Genomic DNA, 22,947 nt, shown 5'->3' on the forward strand with positions numbered 1-22,947 from the left:
GATATAGACTGGCACATGAGTGGAAAGTTCACATGCAGGACATGGTCATTTTGGCTTTAGGAAGAACTTCCTTTGACCACTGCCAAAAATGACTTGCAGAGGCATGGTCGGCTAAGATCGTCAGAGCCCGAGTCAAGTTTAACTCACACAACTGTCCTGCTGGAGGCCTACCATGTGCAGGAGGACTCCATGATGCAGGTCTGTCTTGAAGAGGGTGGATCCCACTGAACAATGGCCCATTGTCAGCCAACCATCCGCAAAACCACGCCACATTGGGTCAATATTAAGTCAAGTGTACTCTCCTCACAGACTTGATCAGTTAGTGAGGACAATGGCGGCACTTTCACAGAGAGAACAGACACCAAAAGGACAGTGGTATGACCTGATTCAAACTGGAATAATTGCATAAGTACTCCAGTCAGTGTGTGTGTGTGTGTGTGTGTGACAGACAGAGCAAGAAGTAAGGTGCAAAAGGAGAGGGGTGGGTGTGAGGGTGGTTGGTGGTGGTGGTGTTGATAGCCTACCACCAAAGTATTTGTCAGAGTCCCAAATCAAAAGCAAAAAGGACAAGAATGGCTGAGACAATGGGGATCCCCTCATTACTGCCCGGGGACGGTGAGAGAGTGAGAGGGGTGCCGGGACGGGCCCAGCGGGAGGTCTGCCCTGCTGCCTTCCAAAATCTGTGCCTAACTCTGTGTGTCTGTGCCAGCCAACCAACAAAAAAACTCCCACCACCAAATAGTAGACAGTCAGCTCCCCTGACCTAAAAACAACAACAGCCCCCCTGCATTATGCCGTTCCAAAACTCACATGCACAATAAACTTCCCAGACCCCTACCCTCCCTTTGACCTGAGCCCCACGGCCACCATCGATGATACAACAGGAGAACAGGGAAGTCGACTCTGTGAAGTCCGTCCATATGTTAGATATCAGTGGTGCTTTTTAATCCAACGACAATCCGGATCCAGACATATCTATGCTGCCTTATGAATCCTAAACTGTTCCCCAAATAATGTCCAGCGTAATGCATCCTAATCCAAACGATGCAAATCAGATGCTTTCAGTTTTTGTAATTTTTATTTATTATGTAGGAATATTTTGAAGAAATAACACTGGTCTTGACCCTGAAAAAGAGTATAAATACCCTTCAAGACTGTCTCATTAGCTTTTTTCCCCGAGGCTTTCAACAGTATTGCATGGTTTTCATCGGTGAATGGAGTTTGTTCAATTGTCACTTGTCAGTCTGTTGCCATGCAACATACTGAAAAGCTTTTTTATTTTTTTTATTTTTTATAACAGCTACTGAGCAGGTATATTTTAATAGTGTAACAAACTAGCTTCCCTGATGATGAAGACTGTGTGAGATGTGGTTGAAAGCGCTGGAAAAAACTTCAAAGTGAACCTCGAGTTTAGAGTGTTTTAAATGTTTGTCCGCATGGCTCATCCGTCTCCTCGCAGAAAATGAAACTTGTTTAAAATACAGTGAAACACTGAGTCGCTAGTTGCTTTAGGCCACAGTGATTAGACCTCTAGTGAAGTCTGTTGTTCTTACGTTTAACTCTGGTGCTCAAAAATGTCGACATGAGGTTGTTTAAAATTAATCAAGGGTTTGATGATGCACCTTTTGATAAAAACAAATATCATATTTCATGAGTACAATAAAATATATTATTACAGTTAAATGAACAATGCATTTTTTTTACTTTTTACATTCAATTACAATAAATTTGATTTATTTATATAGCACCAATTGACAACAACAGTTGCTTCAGGGCATTTTACACTGTAATGTAAAAACCCTACAATGTTTAAAACAAAGAAAGAAACCCCAACAGTCACATGACCCTTTATAAACAAGAACAGTGATAGTGAGAAGGAAAACTCCCTTTTAACAGGAAGAAATCTCTAGCAAAACCAGGTTTATGGAGGGGCAACCATCAGCAGAGAGAAGGGTTTTAAATTTAATTCAGGCTTTAACAGGCAGCTAGTGAAGAGAAGCCAGTATAGGAGAAATATGCTCTCTCTTTCTCGCTCTTGTTTGTACTCTCACTGGAGCATTTTGGATCAACTGAAGGCTTTTTGGGAAACTTTTAGAACAACCTGATATTAATGAATTATAGTAGTCCAGCCTACAAGTGAGGAATCTGTGTTGCTCTGAGACAGGATGTTTCTAATTTTGAGGACATTGTGCAGAAGAAAGAAAGCAGTGCTAGATATTTTCCAAGGTAATGTCATGTAAAAGTGAAATATCTAAAATGAATTTCTAGTGAGACACTGTTTTTCTAAGATTTTTTAGGTCTGAGTACTGTGACCTTTTTTTGTCTGAATTCAGAGGTAGGGAATTAGAGGTCATCCAGGCCTTTATGCCAGTATGATATGCCCGTAGTTTAACCAGTTGATAAATACAAGGTAACTGAGATAAAATATTTTGTGACTAAAAGACAGAATTGTTTTTACACCGCCACTGTGTGTGTGTGTGTGTGTGGATTTCAAATCAAACAATCGAAATGTGATTGAAGTGCAGATTTTTAGCTTTAAATTCCAAAAACAGTTAATGCAAAGTTAATTACAACTATTTTTTTTATACATAGTACCCTTTTTAGAGGTTCAAGATTAATTAGACAAAATAACGTGATGAAAATCTTTTGCATCAATGCCTGAAGTCTAAAACCCATGAACATCACCAAATGCTGCGTTTCCTCCCTGAGATGATCTGCTAGGGCCTTTACTGCAGCGACCTCGAGTCTGTCTACATTCAGTTTTGTCTGCAGTAACTGAAAAAAGCTGGTTGAGATCAGATGAGTGACTTGGTCATTGAAGAGTATTGCATTTCCTTGCCTGGAGAAACTTGGACTGCTTTTGGGTCATTATCTGTTTGCACTGTGAAGCGCTGACCGATCAAGTTTTGCAGCATTTGCCTGAATCTGAACAGAGAGTATAGCCCATCACACTTCGCGATTAATCCTCCTACTTCTATTAGCATTTATGTCATCACAAGTGACTCAGTTCTACAGAGAACCATTTATGTCAATGCCAAAATACTTTTCTCATTGTCTCATTATTTTCATTTAAGTTCATCTTATTTTACCTAAATATTTGTTTTCAAAACTACGCAAGCTCTCTTTGGTTGAGGTGTACAGAAGCAAAACTACAAAAAAAAAATGTATCTCTCAATCAAATGAAGAAAGAAGAAGATGACATTTACCAGTGTCATACACTTAACCATGTGTTACAACCAAGGTATGCAGAAGAGCGTCTCTAGACACACAACGTGTCCAACCTTGAAGCAGCTAAGACCACATCAAGTGCCATTCCTGTCTGCTCAGAACAGAAAATGGAAGCTATAATTCGCATGTGTTGACCAAGACTGGACAATAGAAGATTAGAAAAATGTTTCCTGGTCTGATGAGTCTTAATTCTTATTGCAACATTTCAATGGTAGGTTCAGAATTTCGTGTAAACAACATGAAAGCATGGATTCATCCTGACTTGTATCAACAGTTCCAGCTGGTGGTAAAGGTGTGCGGGATATTATCTTCAGCCTTTTAGTACCAAATGAGCATTGTTTGAACACCTGAGCATTATTGTTCACCATGTCCATGTCTCTTTTATGACCACAGTGTAACCACTGCTTCTAATAAGATAACGCACCATGTCACATACCTCAAATTCTCTCACACTGGTTTGTTGAACGTGGCAGTGATTTTGCTGTACTCAAAGAAAACCTTTGTGATGTGGTGGAAGAGGAGATTTGCATCATGGATTTAAAGCAACTGTGTGATACAATCATGTTAATATGGAAGAAAATCTCTGAGAAATGTTACCAACACCTTGTTTAATCTAGCCCATAATGCACTTCTGAAGGGGAAGGGGGGTATACCTAATAGAAGAGTGTATTATATTAGTAAGTATACATAGAGTGAAGAAAAAAAGTCCTGATTTTTGCAGTAACTGACTAGCTGTGGTATATATTGGGGATAAAAACGGGCAAGTTGTAGCTTCTCTGAAAAGCCAAACCTGCCTTATTCACTCCAACCATGGTCAGCACAACTTCTCTGTGATGATACATGAACAAACATGTCATTACCTTTTCAGTGAGCTCACTGCCTTTGTTTTCGCCTGCTCTGGTGCCACTGTGATGTTGGCTGCTGTCATCTTTTGAGTTTAGAATGTCTTGATTCAAGTAGATACTGTTACTGTAGCTCTTGAGGGTGTGCTGCAGCTGGGCCAGCTGCTGGAGAACCCGTCTCTGTTGGGCATCCCTCCTCAGGAAGCCACCCTGAACGAGGCTATCAAAGTGCACAAGAGTTTCACTGGAGCCACACGTGTCTGCTGCTGGAGGATCCGACGAGCAGGACGATGCAGATGAACAGCATGCCCTCCAGCTACTGTAACCTTGAAGCATTACACCAGAACACGTCAGTGTTACATGCAAACATAAAATATGCCTCGATATAGTATAATCTAGATGTTATAATATGATTCCAGTAAAGCTGTATTAAAACATGTCGTAGCAATAAATGTGTAGTTGTAGCACACGGAATCTAGATAGAGGAAATACAGTCTGAAACATTTCCCGGACGGGTTAGACTGCACGTTGGCGCAGAGTCGCCTACCTTTTCCAGAGAAACTGCTCGACAAACGACAAATCTGACGTGAAATCAAAGGAGAGTCTTTGAGGAAAAACTTCAGTGAGCGACTGACAGCGGCAGCAGCCGTGTAAGTCGCCATGATGTTTCAAAACGCTAAAACTTTATTGAGATTCATCCACACAAGCGTTTCGCAATAGCACGACGAAGGGGCGTTTAGAATACTTCAAATTTAAATAAATGTCACGAATGTATCTCAAATCTATAGTATCTATACACATAAACCTATAAGATTTTGCGTCAAAGGAACAATATAATTATACATTTTTATAAAATTTATATTTTTGTATTCTGTATTATGTCGATTTTCTTTCTCCGTTTTTGACTATAAACTGTTATTGATTGCCAATTATTATAACTAACCCTGTGAACTAGGGCTTTCAAGGAGAATAATATAATACTGACCATTAAATTTCTATATTTCGGTTGCTTGGGGTGTGACAGTAACAAGTTTCCGTTCTAGCAGTCACTTTATATTATTAGCTGTGTTTGATCTGGGTTGTAGGGTAAAATGAACACGTTTGTGTCTGTAGTGTAGTAATCGATGTGTGTAATGTGCCCGCTGGCAGGTTGTAAATAAATCGAGCAGGGGGGTGACAGAGAAGCGTCAGCTGAACCTCAGCTGATCGGAAGTTCAGCTCTACGGCATTTCAAGCTGGCGAGAGTAAGTGACTGGGTGATACCGAAATTTGCGTGGTTTGCCTTCAGAATAAACTATGAAATTTTTATTTTTAGCTCTAGCAAGGACAACATTCACGTGGAGAAATTAAATAAAAATATATCTCATCTTTAAACTCGGATAAGTCAGGAAATCAGACCGTATTTTAACGTCAGTCTTCATTTTACATACACGGCATTCACCAAAATCCTTTATTTTGAAGGCCATCAAGGTGACGTGCATATTCGTAATCTGACTAACTTCACGCAATCCCCAGGCTGCTAGAAGGAAAGGGAGACATGGCTGAAACCATAGCTGATACAAGAAGGCTTTACACCAAGCCTCAGAACTTAAATGACGCCTATGGACCTCCGAGTAACTTTCTAGAGATTGATGTAAGCAACCCTGAGACGGTCGGGGTGGGCAGAGGCAGATACACCACGTACGAAGTCAGACTGAAGGTGAGCCTACCGTAACAAGTGCAAATGGCGCTAGCTTTTAAGCTACACACCTAAGCACGCAAACATATCTTTTCTGCAGTCACAGAAAGTTGTAATTTTTATGACATCGCGATTTTTGCCCCCACTAAGACATTCAAAGGGTCGATATTTAAAAGTGTGGGCTATTAAGAAGTATCAAATTGTCCGTTGCTAAAGGAATTAGTCGACGCTTGCTAGGAAGCTAGCAGCCTTTATCTGACTGCACGGTTACCTGACGTTACACTGTCTGCTCAACGTTGTTGGTGTACATAAAGCTGTTTGACTGCATGTTAATTAAAAGTGTTTGATAACGTGGTTAACGGAAACGGTGTCTGTGTCTTTTGACGGCGACATCGCTCCGGGAAAGAAGGGGTGTGCGCGCGTGTGTGTGTTTACATTAGCCTCAAGTGTTTTTCCACAGCGCAGCTGAAACATGTCTACAAATAAACTGCAGTTATATAACCTCGGTTTAAGCGAAACACATAACCTTCTCAAAGACTTAACGTCTTTCTGAACATTTGATCTCCAGCCACACCCCATTGTCTGAGTGCAAACCACAGATAACAGCATTGGTCACACTTAATGACAATCCTGAGGTGAGGACTGGCCTGTATGACTAAATGGTGCACTGGGACATAATGCGAACATTTTGGTTGGTATAGTATTTTACTTTGTAGCTTTTCTGACGTGACAAATCACCAGAAGCCTAAAGAAAAGCATACTTTTGAGTCAGCTTCTCTGGAGCTATAAAGACAGGATGCAGGATGCCTCCTGATCCTGTCCAGTTTCAGCCACCCCTTACAACTTCCTTCCTCCAACTTGTAGAGGAGAACAAAAGGTGTTTTTTGTTTTTTTTTTTGTTTTTTTTTTCGTATAAAGAATTCTTTTTGTCACTTTACTATCTATTTGGCTGTCAGTGTACATTTTTTTTAAAAATGTGAAATTCTGGGATGGCAGCTAATGCTGTGTAGAAATGCAACAGTGTTGTTGAGCAATAGGTCAGGATGAGAACTGTTAGAGAGTCAGCAATTGCAAAACACATCCTGTGTATCTTTCTGTCACTGCAACTTTGTGGTCAGAGTAAAAATCAGCCTTGAATAGCTGAGGTCAGCTGATGCATTTCTTTCAGTGTTGATACAGATCACTAGTAACCAAAATCAAACTATTAAAATAACAAATCATAGTCAACATTAACTCCAACACTAACCTTTGTTAGGCTTTTTGTGTCTTAAAACTGTTGCAATGTAACAACAACAAAAGAACAAATGTATCTTTTTAAGATCTGTTCTCAAAGATGAAGTGTATTTTTTTTTTCCCTGCGAACTTGTAATTATAGAAATAAATCACTGTAATTGCGATATTTGGCAAAATAGTTAGTTCAGTTAAGTATTTGGAAAATCTTGCAAAGAAAAGCGTCTGGACTTCTTTAAGTTACTTGAAGACGTTTCAGTTCTGAACTGAAGACAGACGCTTTTCTTTGCAAGCTCCTTTGACTACGATGACCTGGATGACTGAGAACCTTCACAGACATATTTGGAAAATCACACTTTTTTTTTTTGCCTCTGTCCACAACTGCTGTGGATTTTAATTAAACTCTCCAGATGTGATAGAACTGCAGTGATGCACCCGCATCCTCATGACTTGGTGACAGCTTTAATTCAAGAAGCCTTGAACCAATTTTTATACATTTTCCCATTTTTAGATGCTCAAAAATAATTAATAACTGACTGACATTTTCTTTGTCAGATGAGATCTGTTCCCTTGTTGTTTTATTGCAAATTAAGCAGATGAAAAACAAAGATGCCGATGCAAGTAAAGGAGGGCAATAGGTTGAAAACCTAAAATAAACCTAACAGAGAGATGGAAATGATCAGACTGGCCAAATCAGCAACACCAAAAGGTCTGAAAGACTACAGAATACAACTAAAATAGGGGGTTTCCATGGTTAAGGAAAGCAGCTTCACAACATCTAACCAAGCCACGAGGCGGTCTACAGTCAAGAGATACCTTCATAAATGTAAATAACAAAGGGTTTACAACAAGGTGCAAATCACTGGTTGCACTCAAGTACAAGCAGCCCTGATTAGACTGTCAGAAACCATCTAGAAGAGTCTGCATAGTTTTGAAATAATATTTGAAACACGCAAACAAGATGAACTTGTACCAGAATGACTGGTGTGCATACTTACTTGAAGAGAAAATAATGGAGAGGGAGAGAAGTGGCTCATGATCTAAAGCATGCCATATTACCTGTCAAACATGGTGGAGACATTTTTTATGGTACTTTCATGTATGACTGTCAGTGAAATTAGTGTTTATTTATTATGTGACTGTTGAAAAGTAGCAGAATGAATTGTGAAGACTACAGGGCTATACTTTCTGCTGAGATTCACTCAAAAGATCCTGCAAAATGGATTGAACAGTACTTCATAGTGCAAATGAGTAGTGTCCCAAATCACACTGCAAAAGCAGCTCAAGTGTTTCTCAACTCAAAGAAATATTGTGAAGTTCTTTTTTTTCTTCAAGTCGGTCTCCAGATCTAAAGTAAATAGAGCATGCTTTTCACTTGCTGAAGACAGAGCTAAGGTTAGAGAGATCAGTTGGACACCTTTTGGAGCAAATGTGTCAAAGCAAGTCACAGGATGAAACAGCATATTAAAAGCACTCCTTAAAATGGTTAGCTTCTATAATTACCTTAGAGCCTCTAGAAATTTATATGTATAAAATGTCTGTAAATCCCCTGAAAGTCTGCATTTCTATCGTGTCTCGATAATTTGATTTATAGTCCACTGTGGTTGTGTCCTGAGACAAGAGTTGTGTCATTTTCCAAATACTTGTGGACCTAAATGTATCTGGCAATCCACCTTTGAAACATCAAACCTGCTTAAATCTGCAAATGCTTTTCTTTGATCCTGTTTATGGCACAGTACCCACAGTGTTGATAGGATAAATGTCTTACAAAATCAAAATGTAAATATAAACTAAAGGTTGCTTGCTCTATTATTGGAGTTTTAAATCATATCATACATGGAAACGGGAGTTGATGTGGTTGTCATAAAACTATAGATTTTAAGAGTTTTTTAGAACAATGAAAAGTTTGAACATTTTTTATTTCAGTGACAACTTAGCAGTCTGCCTCTGCTGATAATCTCAGTGAAAGCTCCATGGTGAACAACTTGGACAACCTTGGACCGTTTGATTCAGCTGCTGCTGCTTTTGTCAGATATTAAATGTCATGCCTACATCAGGAATTTTGTGAGAATGTTAAAATATAAGTCTTATTTGACATGCAGACACAACAAGCAGGCAGTTAGATTCACGAGAAACGAAAAAAAGACACATTTTAGCTGGGTTAGCCACGAGGTAAACTTTGTATTTTTTTACAGTATTTTCAAGCTTTAAGAACTCCTTTTAAAGGCTTGTCAGTTTCGCCACATAAGCCAGGCAATTTTGTATAAATGTAACTATTATTGGACCTTTTGTGTTCGATTTTAAATACACAGACTGTCAGACAGTCACTATAGGCTCATCTGATTGCTCCATCTCCTCATCTCTAAATTGTCATCTTGGTTGACTGACACCCCTGTAGTTACTGGCCCGGAGTATTTAGATTGGTTACCAGCCCTCAAGTATTTAGTCGTTTTCCTTTACCTTTAAGAAACGAGTTGAGAGGAGAGAAGCTGTCTCCAGGCATTAGCGTTGAATATAAGGCTACTGTACTTGATTAGCGTGTAATAATTAGCATATGCGTGTAATCAGCATTATTGTGCACCTCATAGCCCTGTGTGACCCTGCTTTGCATAAGACCACAGAAGAAGCGGTGCATCCCTCACTTCTCAACAAACGTGGTGTCAACTTAGCTTTGCTTCTCTCCTTCTCCTTTCTTTAGCTTTCTTTGGAAGCGTTTTACTCCATCTCCAGCCATTAAAGAGTGTTTGCCACAAGGCCTAGGTCTGGAATGCGTAGTGTTTGCTTTGCCCCTTCATTGCTTTTTTTCCCCTCTTTCCCCCTCTTCATCTACCTTTCTTTTAATATTTCAGAATACTTGAAATATATCATCTCATTACTCTGTACTGTTTCCGTTCCTAACCTTTTCCCCTGTTCTCACTGCTGTCCCGCTATCCACCCCGAAATCGAGAGAGCTCTTGTGGCCGCAGTGAGAGAGTCTGCCTAATCCCCTCATTGAGAAAAGAGAAGAATTGAACCAGGCCAGGGTGGCTGGGTGGGTGTGTGTGTGGTGAGGGGGAGCTGGAGCATTTACTCCCCATCCTCACCCTCCAACTCACCCCCCCATCCATGGGAGGGCAGAAAGCCACCCCCTCACCAGATTTCATCCTGTTGCTTACTTTCCCATTTTACTCCCAGCTGTGTGCAGTCACTTTCCTGGTTCATACCGTGTTACCATTGTTCCCCATGATAACTGAAATCATGAAGTTTGCTCCGAGACTGTTGAAATAAGAGTCATTCAGTTTGCCTGTGACTCACCGGCGGTGTTGGGATGCTCACAAAGTTAGTGGCGAGACAAATTGTTTAAACATTGTTTACTGTGGCTGTGAGGCATAGTCACTTGTTGGCAGACGGGCCTGCGTTTGGCGTTTGAAATTAATGGGATCAATCTCTCACTCTATGCATCAGTTTTTTAACGAAGTGGAAGCTAAGTTCACACCGAAAGGAGGCGGATATCTCATTTTGCATGAGCAGACTCGTAATGTCGGGGGTCATGCTGAAACAATGGATATCTGTTCCAATCCAAATCCCTTCGTTTTAAGGGTAGTTTTTGAAGTGGCTTATGGTTGCTTTTTTATGCTTCTGCACATGTTTCATGTTCCTAATGGAGAGAGTTGTTTTTCATGAGTCCTATCATATCACCTTAATGGTCTTTTACTTTTTTCTGTGTAGTGTCTGGTTTGGCGGACCCCCCTCCCCTCAATACAGCATAGTGTATTTGTTTGGACCCTCAGCAAACAGGGGGTTGGAGCTGGGATGGGGGTGTATGTGTGTGGAGTAGGAGGAATGGGTGATGGATATTATCAAAATTTTAGTTGGTTCCCATCTCATCCAGAGAGCACATTCAGGGGAGCGAACTTTGGGATCTCACTTTGTTTATGGATAGGAGTACATAAAAGGGCTCTTATAGCGGTGTCTCCCACTCTCACTCAGTCTTCTACCCCTCCTCTTCTCTTCTCCCATAGCTTCTCCCTCTCTCTTTCTTTCTCTTTTCCATTTGGGCACCAGGGTGAGGGCGGGGGCCTTTGGTCATTAATAAAATGGGGAGAGATGGTGTGTGTGGGTGTGTGTGGATTGTGGGGGGAGGAGGGGAGGCTTGTCAGGCACAGTCAAGTGTAATCCAAAGTCTACAGCATCCTCTTCGACAACTATTTTAATGGAAATGGGGAACATATTGTATCAAGGCTACCATATCCTACTTGAAATGACAGTATCAAAAGTGGGAGTTGATACTATGGCAACAAAGCAGCTTTTTGCCAGCTAGGCGAGTCGGAGAGAGGGTAGGCTGTCAGGCCGCAGAGGCCGGCAAGCGAGGGAACGAGTGAGAGAGTACATGGAGAGGCGAGAGCAAGAGACCCATAGCCCCAACTCTTTTGTTCGGGGTCTTTTTTTCCCATTTTGGAATATGATGCAATGAGATGGTATTATGTTGCCATTTTTAATGCTATTATTCTGAAAGGGGACTATATGGGAGGGGTGAGAAGGGGGCATGGGGGAGGTTTAGGATGTGCACTCTCAAACTTGACTTAATCCATCCTGCTAAAAGCTAATGCATGGTGGCCTTGAACTATTCTCTCAGGAGATGAGTGATCTTTGTCCCCTCTCTCCCTCTCTCTGTGTCTCGCTGTTTTTAAGGGTTCTGCCTCTTTTCAACCCATTTTCAATGAGCCTAAGGTATTGTGTCCCACACATTATGAATCACATGCTCTTCCTATGGAGCGTAGATTGCACCTTGAACACTCATAATTGAAAGTGAAGCAAGCAGATCCACTTTGAAGGAGGTACATGTAGCTTTATGCTCCTATTTTAATGATGTCTAAAAATCTATTTTTCCACCTTTGCTTTTAATGTGGCCATTAATTTCTCATTTCTGTATTTTTCTACCTTTGCAAATGTCCTATTTGTGCCTTTTGCTTGCTGTTTTGTCTGGCTTTCCTCTTGTATCTGTCTTTTACAAAGTGAGGAAAGCATCTTTTTTTTTCTTTTTTTTTTTTGTCCCTTTTAAAAAAAACAAATAAAAAAATCAGTTAATAAAATTCTAAGACCTGACTGGGTGTGGGCTGGTCCCCTGTTCTGATCACTGTGAGGGGTTAGTAAGTTGATACACCCTGGTCCTAACCTCTAACCAGCCGTGAAAAGAACAGAGGCCGGGGAAACCTGATCTTTGACTTGTAGAGCTCTCACGCACCGCCTCTTTCTATGTGTTCGTGTTAGAGAGAGAAAGCATGAGTGAGACCTCTCATTTTTCAGTTCTGTCGTTTTCGTTCCTCCCCTTGTCCTGAAAGGCCAATCTCTTAATCACAGGGTTATGGTGGGTGAGGGAACTGAAAGGCCAGGTGACTTTCTTTCCTTACACTCTCACTGCTTGCTTCATTGTCTTGAGATAAGTGGTCCGGGTTCTAGTGTGCATACAAGCAGGCTCGAATGCTTTGGACTATTATATTTACATTGTTAAATGTGTGACTGGTCAAATCCTGTGCCTAACACCTGTGCCTGCATACCTCCTCTGTCAATGTGTGCTCGCACATGGATAAGTGTTTTCTGTGTTCACGTGATGGGATTAGAGTCACGGCGGTGGCAGATTACCTGTAACTGTGATCTGTTGTGGTGGGGATTAACTTTGTGGCGCTCCATGCTGTGAGGTAACATGACGCAGCAGGGACGAACCACGGTGAGAGGAGAGCGGAGTTAATGCTAGAGCACTGGGGCGATAAAGCTAAGATAATCCACTTCTCCTGTGACCTGAGAACGAGGAGGAGTGAGGGGTTCATTGACAGCTTCACCTGGAATGAACTTGAAATAATTGAAAAAGGAAGTTTTTTTTGGTGGGCTGTTTAGTCACACAAAAAAAAAACAGTTGAAAGAGGGAGTGGCAGATATTGTGCCCAGTGTAAGGAAATACTCCTACAGTTAATACAGTGTCACCTGAACCAGGTTATTTCACTTGGTTTTATGTTTTAAATGTAATAAATGTGGCCTTATTTATTTAAAATAATCTTACAAATTTCCTTTTTTATGTATAGTCCAGGCTCTGAATATTACATCAGTTAATATTTATTGATGTGATTTGGCGTATTCGTCCTAAGGGGGGGAAAAGGGGACTAAACTTGGTTTTCAAATCAGCTTGTTTATAACCCCAATTCCCAAAAAAATATTGCGATCCTTTGTGATTTGTGAATAAGACAAAGTTGAAAACTGTTCTGTGGTCAGACACATTGAATTCATCATTGATTCAAACTCTTTTTGGAAAACATGAACGCTGCATCCTCTCAACTAAAGAGGAGTGTGACCATCTGACTTATTATCAGCGTTCAGTTCAAAAGCCTGTATGCATGTGGTATGGGGGTGTGTTAGTGGAATTGGCAGCTTGAACATCTGAAAGGCCAGCATCAATGATAAAAGGTATATACAGGTTTTAGATCAACAAATTCTCCCATATAGATAAGGTCTTTTTATGGAATTCCTTGCACATTTTGGCCAAGACATTACTAAACGCCATAGCATAGCTATTACAATAAATCAGTTTCACAAAAACAACAACATCTTTTTAATCTAGGGCTATGCTTAATCCATGCCTGGGAAACTGATCCAGTGTCCTAACTGCTGTTTTTCAAGGAATTGAATGCTTGGCAGTTTCAGGGTTAGTGCATTCACAATGTAAATAGCTTGCATGTGGTGCAGAATGGACTAAGGAGTTTGACCTGCAGTTGTGTTTTTTTTTTTTCTTTTTTCAATCTTTACTTAATGTCCATGTAAGCCTTGTATAGTTGACCTGAAATAACTGAGTGACCTTTAAAGTACTATAAGTCTCTGTGACACAAACAGTATCTGCTATATTCATATATGTGCTTTGTTGCCTATCAGTTCACATATTTCTGCCTGTCTCATCTGCCATGTAAATTAAACATTGAAAAATAAATCTTTCAGCAGTTACATCATTAAATACCAATGCCTCAACTCCATTCAGTAAACTCTTACGTTCACTACTTGGGCATACTTGTGTCAGTGTTGAGGGATCAGTTATTCCTGCAATTTCAGTTAGAAATTCCAGTTAGATTAAAACACAAAAATGTCTGCAGAGTCATGAAAACTTGTTAGAAAAAAGGCAGAGCAAACCGCTAGAAAATGGTTAAGCTAAATGTAAATGGACAGGTACTTGTATAGCACCTTTCTCCTCAGTTTGAGCACTCAAAGAGCTTTCTACTACAACTCTCATTCACTCAATCCCATACATTCATGCAGTGCTTTTATCTATGCCTAAGCACTTTTATCTAACGTTTATATGCACTCAAACTCCGATGGATGCAAAAAACGTTGGCAATTATCAGTATCAGGGTTTAGTATCTTGACTGAAGATACTTCTACAGATGGACTGGAGTAGCTGGAGATTGATCCACCAACCTTTCACTTGGTAGACAACCTACTCTACCTGCTCTTCCACAGCCACCTCAGAAGCTTTTTATTATATGTTGGCATACAGGACAGACTGGCGACCTGTCCAGGGTGTACCCTGCCTCTCGCCCTACGACAGCTGGGATAGGCTCCAGCGCCCCCCGCGACCCTGAAAAGGATAAGCGGAAGCGAATGGATGGATGGATGGATGGATGGATGGATGGATGGATGGCATACAGGACTTTCTTATTTACTGCAGTTTATTAGTGTTGTTGCATCCTGTCTGTGAAACGTTAATAATTCTTTGCAGATTTCTGACATAGAGAGGTCAATCGCTGGATCTTATATTATGCGTTATTATGCTGACAAGTTAATGTATACAAACCTTTTAGTTGTACACAGGTGATTTGTGCCCTCTAGTGTGTATCAGTTGCGGTTTTGAGGTGGTCCATTTGACAGTTATGAAGTCCCGTGAGATTGAAAAGGAAACGGTCAGCTGAGAATATCCTATAAGATAAACGATCAATAGATGGCCAACTTTACTGTAATACTGAAATGGTTGGTAAGAAAGCAAAAGAAAATTGTGTTCAGCTGAACTCATAAATAAATCAGGAAAACTCAATGGACCAAAAGCACTGACTTTTTAAGTGAGATCATCTGTAATAGTATTCAAATCCACATTTGGAAGACGTTGGGGTATATTGATGAAGGGGTCATGTGAAAGATCAGTGTGTCTACACGAGTCCAGATTTTAACCCAATCATCAGCTCAAGAAAACATTCTGTGCGATTGAGTAAATTGCCCAGGTAGCATTTATTTTACAGTTAAACATCAAACCAGTCGTGGTTGACGGGCGACTCTCTTCATCATTGCTAAGGGTGTGACAGATGAGTTTGTTCTTGCCCACTAAACTCGGGTGGGATCCATAATTTTGAAGGTTGAGGATAGGACAGAGCAAAGACTGAAGAAAACAAATGCCCATATTTTTCCCATTCAAACACCACAAGAGGAGTCTCAAGGGCAGAAAATGTGACTTAGTTTTGCAGATCAAGGGAAATAAAAAGGAAAAAGACTGAAAAGGGGAGACCATGAGAGAGAGAAAAGACCACTCCTGGTCTTCCTCCTCTTCAATTAGTCTTGCATAGAGCAGGCAAAGCTTCCAACCTCTCTAGTTTCTCTGCTCCTTCTTTATGACCACGTACACCCACCTCCTTTCTCTTTTGTTCAGCCATTTACTCAGCCTTCTAGTTAACTCTCCATCCCCTTTACCGCACACAGTCACAGTCGTCTGCTTATCGATCAGTCTGCTGCTCGCGCTGTATTCATGCTGCACCTACTTGCTCAATTGCTTTGCTCTTGTGATTCCTTCTTCCATGAATTCTGACCCTCTGTGAATGTAGCCTGCCAATGAAATGCTCACTCACTCCCTCCTTGTTTGTACATTGTCATGGGATGGCCATGTGCTGTCAGGAATAGTGAAGAGCTTTGGCATTGTGCTGTAATGTGCTGTTTGCTTCAATGTTCTCTGTCAATGTCGAAACATCTCCTCTTTTTTTAAAATGAAATTCACTCTCAAGTGCTTGTCAACAGCAACTTGGAATTATGCACACATCTGTGTGAACGCACAAAAAAATGGCAAAGCATTCTGAGTGGGACAGACCTTGGTTAGCAAAATGTGGAATTTCTTTTCGCCTTGAGGCCAATTTCAATTTTCTGTTCAGTTTGGTTCGATTTGAAGGAGTTTTTTGTTTTTTTTCCCCCCCTCCTTTTTTTTTTTTTTTTTTTTTTTTTTTTTACTAAGTTAGAGTAGATAAGACAAAGCTATGCCCAAAACCAAGTCAATAAAACCTTCCTCTCTAGCTCTTTCAAGTTAGCTCAAGCTCTCCCTGAAAGCTTTTTAGTGATAATTTTCTGATATTCATATGATTGCCACAGAAAGTACAAACCTTTGTTTTGTTTTTAGTTATCACATTTTCTTAAAACATGTTTCCAATAAATGAATGTCTTGGTGAGTTTGTTAACTCTTGGGGAACACTTGGGGCTGTTCGATATAACGATATATATCGGATGACGATATAAAAACATCTATCGTTTCATTTTATGCTATCGTTTGTTTCGTGGTGTCGCAAAATAAACTGTTTACGGCAATATTTTTTTCCACCGTTTTGATGGTCACTGTAGTGGCTATATTAATTTCTTAAAGTTCTCTCTTTCTCTTATTTTTAATATAACCACACTACTGACGGACAAGCGCCTGTTTTGGTTAGCAACAACGACGGTAACACCATCGCGTGTCCGCTTGTTTATGTTCCACATAAACCTTTCACAATAAAGCTCAAGATCCTGTTGAGACTTTTCAAAATAAACTGAATCACGTGAAAGAGCAGATTATTTACGGATGAGAAGTAAAAAAGAGCCGCCAGGTGCTAAAAAATAAACCTTAGACTCAAACGTTAGAACAGGCTTTTCCCCGCAGCACGCCGTGTAATAAATACTCACAAAGAAAACGGCGGCCGTTACAACTTATGTCTAAAAATGTATCGTTTCATGCATCGGTTAAAACACTCGACTCCAGCTACATGACGCGCAGCTGGAAACACTTCCCGCAAGTCGAGCTGCCCGAGATTCACAGAATTTACAGAAAATGTTACATTTTTGTGATTTATATCGTTATCGGGACGATAGAATTCTTATATCGGGATATGAGATTTTGGTCATATTGCACAGCCCTAGGAACACTTTCAACAGTACAGAGATACTGCTTTGCAGTTTGGTGGTTGTATCAAATAAAAGTACCCAGTACACTTGAAATAACAGAATTGGCCTAATATAGCAAACGAAAACAGAACTACAACTAGTGATTATTTTATTATCAATCAATCCGTCTGTTTTGTTTTTGTTTTTTCTTCCTCGGTTGATTTAATATTTACCTGTTTTTGGTGGCGTTTACAATTGCGTGTGTAAACATCCCACATATCGAAAAGTTTTGAATGAATTTGTAGGCATGTAGAGTGAGGTCATGTTAACAAATCAATAAAATGTGGCTTACATCCACCAAGGTCTTTGTGGTCAACTTAATGTTTTATTCGTAAAAAATTAACAAAAACTTTGAAAGTGTGGTTGTTACAAATACACCGTATATTATCAACATATAAAAAAGTATTGTATGAAGATTTAAAATATGTCACATTTAACCCCTGACCTCTCTCCTCAAGGTCAGTAGTGAGTGAGCAGAAGGTCAAAGTGATAATAATGGTATACAGAGCTGTATAGATCAGGTATTTGGAGTATCCAATGCCAGCTTTTTATTATAACTTTATGTACATTAAAGTGACAGGTTAGAACTGTTTAAATAACAATTTTAGTACATGTATAATGTACCTGAATAAGAATTATTTTTTTAGAAAGCAAATTACACTTCAGATTTCTTTGTTTCTGGATCTGGAGGCTTTGTCTAAGCAGGGAAACCTATTGTTTAGGAGACCACTTCAATGAGTTCTTGCAGCTTCAGCGCTGGTATAAATGGTATGGAGCTGTGGTGATGACTCTGTTTGCATGAAAACCCATCGATACAGTGAGTGAGTAAATCTGCGATAGACTGGTGACTTGTCCAGGGTGTATCCTCCTCACCTGGTGTCAGCTTGGATGCAATTCCCACGGCACTGAAGTGGACGAGAGAGCAAGAAAATGGATGGATATGAAATGTCAGACAGTAGTACTCAGCTTTGAGTGCTCAGTCAAAAAGCACTATATAAGAATGAGTCTATTTAACATTTGCTTGCTTAGTTTGAGCAACAGGCAGAAGTAAAAATCAATCCCATAGTTGCTGATCAGTTTTCTTTTTATTTTCCATTCTTTTGAGCTTTAAAATAAAGATTTACTTTATCACATTGTGGTGATAAATCCATAACTTTATTTAAATAAAACGGGCATCATTTTCATTATCCTCACCATCAACCTGTAGGAACAGCAAAGTGTCTTAGTAAGCCACCTCCACGGTGGGATTGAGTCTCCAAAATTATATTAATTATAACTATTCTCTCACTCATTGGCTTGATGGCGATGTCCAGAATCTCCCATTAGTGCTTGATTACTTTGAAATCTGGTATCTGGTTACAGATTGGGATTTTCTTTGTTGTTGTCCTTGCACTTAGTGCCGACTCATGTCCTACGGACAGGTTCATAATCACCTTTATTCGTCAGGATAAAAGTGATTACTTGGGACAGCTTTTAATGGATTTTGCAGTGATCTGTCCCTCCCCAGAGGCAAGTGGACTCGAAGCATGGCAGTAAAATGCAAAAAGAGATATATGGGGGGAGAAATCATCCACACAAACTGGATTTTCCTATCACTTGCTAAACGATTCAATCGATATTTCTTGAACTCAGCTTTCTGAGCTTTACTTTGAACCACTCTGACTTACCTGAAATTTTCTTAGTGTATATCAAGCTACTTCTTGAAAAACTGATTTCATTTGAATAACTGCAGCCAGAGTTTAAGGACAATTTCTTTGTAAATCACAACAGCTCTTAAAAGTGACACCTGTAACAGTCTGCCGCTTGTGTTTGTCCACAGACCAACCTACCCATCTTCAAGCTGAAGGAGTCTTCTGTACGGAGGCGGTACAGCGACTTTGAGTGGCTCAGAGCGGAGCTGGAGAGGGAGAGCAAGGTGAGCCATTGAAGTGAACTCCACACAAAGGCTGCTCGAGTACTTAGCTTATCAAATCAGCATATAACATTGACCACATCTGCAGTGTTTTGCTATGAAAGAGAAAGGAGTTTTGTGCATCTTTGGGTTGTTAAAGAACATTTTCTTCCCTGTCTAGGTTCAGCCCATAAACAGTTTCAGAAATGACACACAAAAAGCATTGACAAAACCCATATTTAAATAGTTTGAGTTGTTCAAATTTCTCATAATTTATTGTAACAATTAAAAACTTTCAATTTTGCGCTTTCTTTCTTTTCTTTCTTTCTTTCTTTCTTTCTTTCTTTCTTTTTTTTCTTCTTTCTATCTAATGGGAAATCTGTTCTCTCAGGTGGTTGTACCACCTCTCCCGGGGAAAGCTCTTTTCCGGCAGCTTCCTTTCCGAGGAGATGATGGCATATTTGATGACTCTTTCATCGAGGAGCGGAGACAGGGTCTGGAGCAGTTTCTCAACAAGTAAGCCTGTCCACGTCTCAGTCTTTATCCATTCTCCCACAATGCGTCCATGAGGTTAAAACAATTTCTTCTTAACAATTTCTTCTTTGCAGCTGCAGTCGTTTTCCGCTTCTGCCGTTGCTAGTTTAATTATTTATTTATTTTATTTAACTCTGACGAACAATGAAGCACGTTGTGCAATAACTAGATTCAACTTTTTCACTTCTCTTCATATTGTTAACAAACTGAACCCTCGGAGACGGGCAGGTCTTTTTCCTCACTATCCTCCTTAATTCTCCTTTATAATTACCTCGCAAAGGACAAGAACAACCAAAGAGGACTCAAGTGCGCACCCCCACAACATAATTTTTCCCACATTTGTTTTGTTGTTGATGTGTAATTTATGTTAATTGCAGCTCAAATTACAGCGCGTGGTTCCACGGGATGGTGTGTGCACCTCTGCTTATTTTTGATCCAGCATGTCCTCGTTTTCAGCTGCGGAACAATAAAAGTTACAGTGTGATTGTAATTATTTGCTTTGATTGCAGACTTGGCCATTATCTTTGTTTCATGTGCAAATGCTTCAATGTTTCCTGTTGGAATATTAAGTGTGCAAAGACAGTTGAGGAACATTAAAATCCATAAATGTTTTTTTTCTTCTTCATTTATTTATTTATTTATTTTTAAAGGAGACAAGAATGTGTTGGTAATTAAGATTTCTCCCTCCCGTGCTTTCTGTGAATGAAACACTGCTGTTAATCATATTATTGTTCAGACTTAACACCGGCTGATGTGGCTGGCAGCATTGTTAAATCTGTGATTGAGAGCATTGTGAAGAGGAAATCTTTTGGAATGCTAAACATGATTATCCCTGCAAAATGAGTGAGGAGGAGGAGAAGAGCGAACAAACTTTTTTTTAAATTTTTTTTTATGATAGGCTAGTCAAACATAATGCTGGCTTCAGGTAAGAGGAAATGACTTAAAGATTGTAAACATGCTCCTGCTGCGCCTTACGTCCAGATCAACATTTCCAAACCTATTAAACAGTATTTGTTGGTAGCTAGCCTGATGTTTCTGGTGACTGCCCTGGTATTTGACCTCTGGCTCAGTCCCTTTGCTGCTTAATTTGTATGAAATATTTCCTATCAGAGGTTAAGATGCATGCATACAGTGCGTGTAGTCTTATCATTTTGATGTGTTCTGAGCAGTTTGTCGTTTACAAAAAGAGCCGTTTAAGGGTCTCAGGTGCACTGGCTCATTCTCGTTAAGCCGCTTTGCGTCATCTGAAGGGACATTGAGGGGAAACTCGATGTCAGAGTGGCTTTAACAGAGCCCCAAACATCCAATATTTTCCACAAGAACTACCACTCTGACTGGGAGGGGGGTCATAAAATATTGATTCATTTAAGTCCTACTGGGATTTAAAGACGTTTGAGAACACCAAATACTCCAGAGCCTCTTATCAATCCCTCAAACTAGGATCAGAGTAACTTTGTGAAATAGTGGAAGGAGACAGGCAGTCTGCTAGTTTTCCTGTTTGCCTTGGTGTGACTTAATTCTATGTCTTTGCTCATTTCTGAGTCAAAAGGGGGAAAATGGATTACTACTCCCAAGTGAACAGTTTTTGTGACTGTCAATGTGTTTGTAAATGTGAGATAAAGTTGTCGTAAATTTAAATGGCAAATTCAAATAAGAGTTAACTCTTTTTCACATTTCTTGGCCGATTAGGGAAATGTACTGTGCTGTACATTACTATATGTGGCAATATAGTTTATAATAATATCAATGATATATAACAGTAACTTTTAACCATTAAACTACCGATATGTTAACTAGATCAGTTCAGATCAGCTCTTTATTCTCCATTAGTATAAATTACTTTAGCGTAATTATTTTTCAGAGTAGTTTAAATTATTTGTTAGTGAATCAGTGACATTGTTGACTGAAATCTATCCCAAATCTAAACTGCGCACTAAATTTAAACAGGTTTGACTTTGAATGCACTCATATAATATAATATAGTATAGTATATTTTAGAGACCGTAGGGAGATGACAAGTAAAAGGGTTCAAACAAAGGTGGGAAATTCTTTGCCTTTCACACACACACAAAACGTAAGAGTGTTATAACTGTTTATAAATGGTGCCCATGTAACTTCAGGAATGCCTAATTGAAGTTGTGCACTTATTGTAGTGTTTGAAGTTCATTCTGTGTCGTCGGTGGTTAAGACACTGAACAGTGAATGAGAAGCAGCTTTTAATGACAGGCGAGTACCTAGATGTGTTATTAAGCAGTGTTAGCTTGTAAAACTTTTTGTAGTTTGACCGTTTTTTTTTTTTATTGTTTGGATTTTTGTTTTTAAACTACATGTTTGTTTTGTATCTTGATCAGATTTTGTATTGCTGTTACTGCACTTACCTATTCTAACATATTTTACTCTGTTTTGTTGTACGACTGCTTCTTTGTGAAAGTAAATTTTACTTACCTACTCAGCTTGCTTATTAACTAAATTCAACAAAAGTTATACTTAAATGTTTTCCCCATATGCCACAGTGGCACTTTTGAAGGATGTGGCATATATGTGTAAATATATACTTTAAAACGCAGTTATACTCAGTAAAATTCTTTTAAAAGCATTGTATCAATCCTTATGCATTTACGTGTTACTGGAGTCTGATAGGATTGAAATACAGCAAAACACCTGACATGACCAGTTTATTGTGCAGGCTGTAAATAACCCATTAAAAGTGGGCGAGTCACTTTTTTTTTTTTTTTTTTTTTTAAATGCTTTTTTTTTTTTTTTTTTTTTTTTTTAAAAGCAGTTGCCCAAATGTATCATCCTTTAAAATACTTGCATAAAAATGTTGCAATGCTAAATAAGTGTCCTTCTAGCACAATTTATATATATTAAAAAAAAAAAAAAATCCCCACACTTCTCACGCCCATTTCAGTAATTCATGCAAAATCTTGTTTCCTGTTTGTGCTCATCCCTGTTTAAACTCATCAAAGCTTCATGTTTGAATGTCCACTTTTGCTTTTGTTTTCCAGAGTGGCCGGTCACCCTCTAGCTCAGAATGAGCGATGCCTGCACATGTTTCTACAGGATGAGTCTGTTGACAAGAACTACACCCCATCCAAAATCAGGCAAGCCTGAGGGAAAGAAAAATAAATAAATAAATGGATGGCTCTGCTTGGCCTGGTCTCTCTCTCAGCCCTGCTCAGCCTCGCTTGGCCCAACAACCCAAAGCTCTTTTCACTGCTCCAGGTTTCTCTCAAACAAACATTTTATTGACAATATCGCCCCCCCCCCCCCCCCCCCCCCCCCCCCCCCCCCCCCCCCCCCCCCCCCCAGAAAAATTATATAATTCACTGCCTCTTTTAGTTTAGTTATCCTGATCG

The 22,947-nt window shown here is 39.7% G+C and overlaps 2 protein-coding genes across 4 annotated transcripts in view; one reads left to right on the forward strand and one right to left on the reverse strand.

Annotated features, from left to right (window-relative positions):
• The window catches only part of afg1lb (AFG1 like ATPase b), a 31,583-nt gene extending 26,306 nt beyond the window's left edge, over positions 1 to 5,277 (reverse strand). Inside the window, exons 1-2 of one of the 3 annotated variants that reach the window (XM_042220330.1) lie at positions 4,618 to 5,277; positions 4,089 to 4,396 (exon numbers count right to left, since the gene is read on the reverse strand). In XM_042220330.1, coding sequence (XP_042076264.1) covers positions 4,089 to 4,396; positions 4,618 to 4,732 — 423 coding nt within the window. In that variant the 5' untranslated portion in view covers positions 4,733 to 5,277. The remainder of the gene's footprint in view (positions 1 to 4,088; positions 4,397 to 4,617) is intronic. The other 2 variants (XM_042220329.1, XM_005921647.3) reach the window with 2 other exon arrangements.
• Positions 5,278 to 5,550: 273 nt separating this feature from the next.
• snx3 (sorting nexin 3) lies at positions 5,551 to 22,873 on the forward strand. Its single transcript, XM_042220332.1, has 4 exons — positions 5,551 to 5,769; positions 18,983 to 19,078; positions 19,446 to 19,570; positions 22,597 to 22,873. The coding sequence occupies exons 1-4, from the start codon at positions 5,608 to 5,610 to the stop codon at positions 22,700 to 22,702; spliced, it is 489 nt and encodes a 162-aa protein (XP_042076266.1). The 5' UTR covers positions 5,551 to 5,607; the 3' UTR covers positions 22,703 to 22,873.
• The last annotated feature ends 74 nt before the right edge of the window (positions 22,874 to 22,947 follow it).

The sequence above is a fragment of the Haplochromis burtoni genome, unplaced genomic scaffold (assembly GCF_018398535.1).
Source record: "Haplochromis burtoni strain Fernald_Lab_line unplaced genomic scaffold, NCSU_Asbu1 Contig_47, whole genome shotgun sequence".
In the NCBI taxonomy this organism is placed as follows: domain Eukaryota; kingdom Metazoa; phylum Chordata; class Actinopteri; order Cichliformes; family Cichlidae; genus Haplochromis; species Haplochromis burtoni.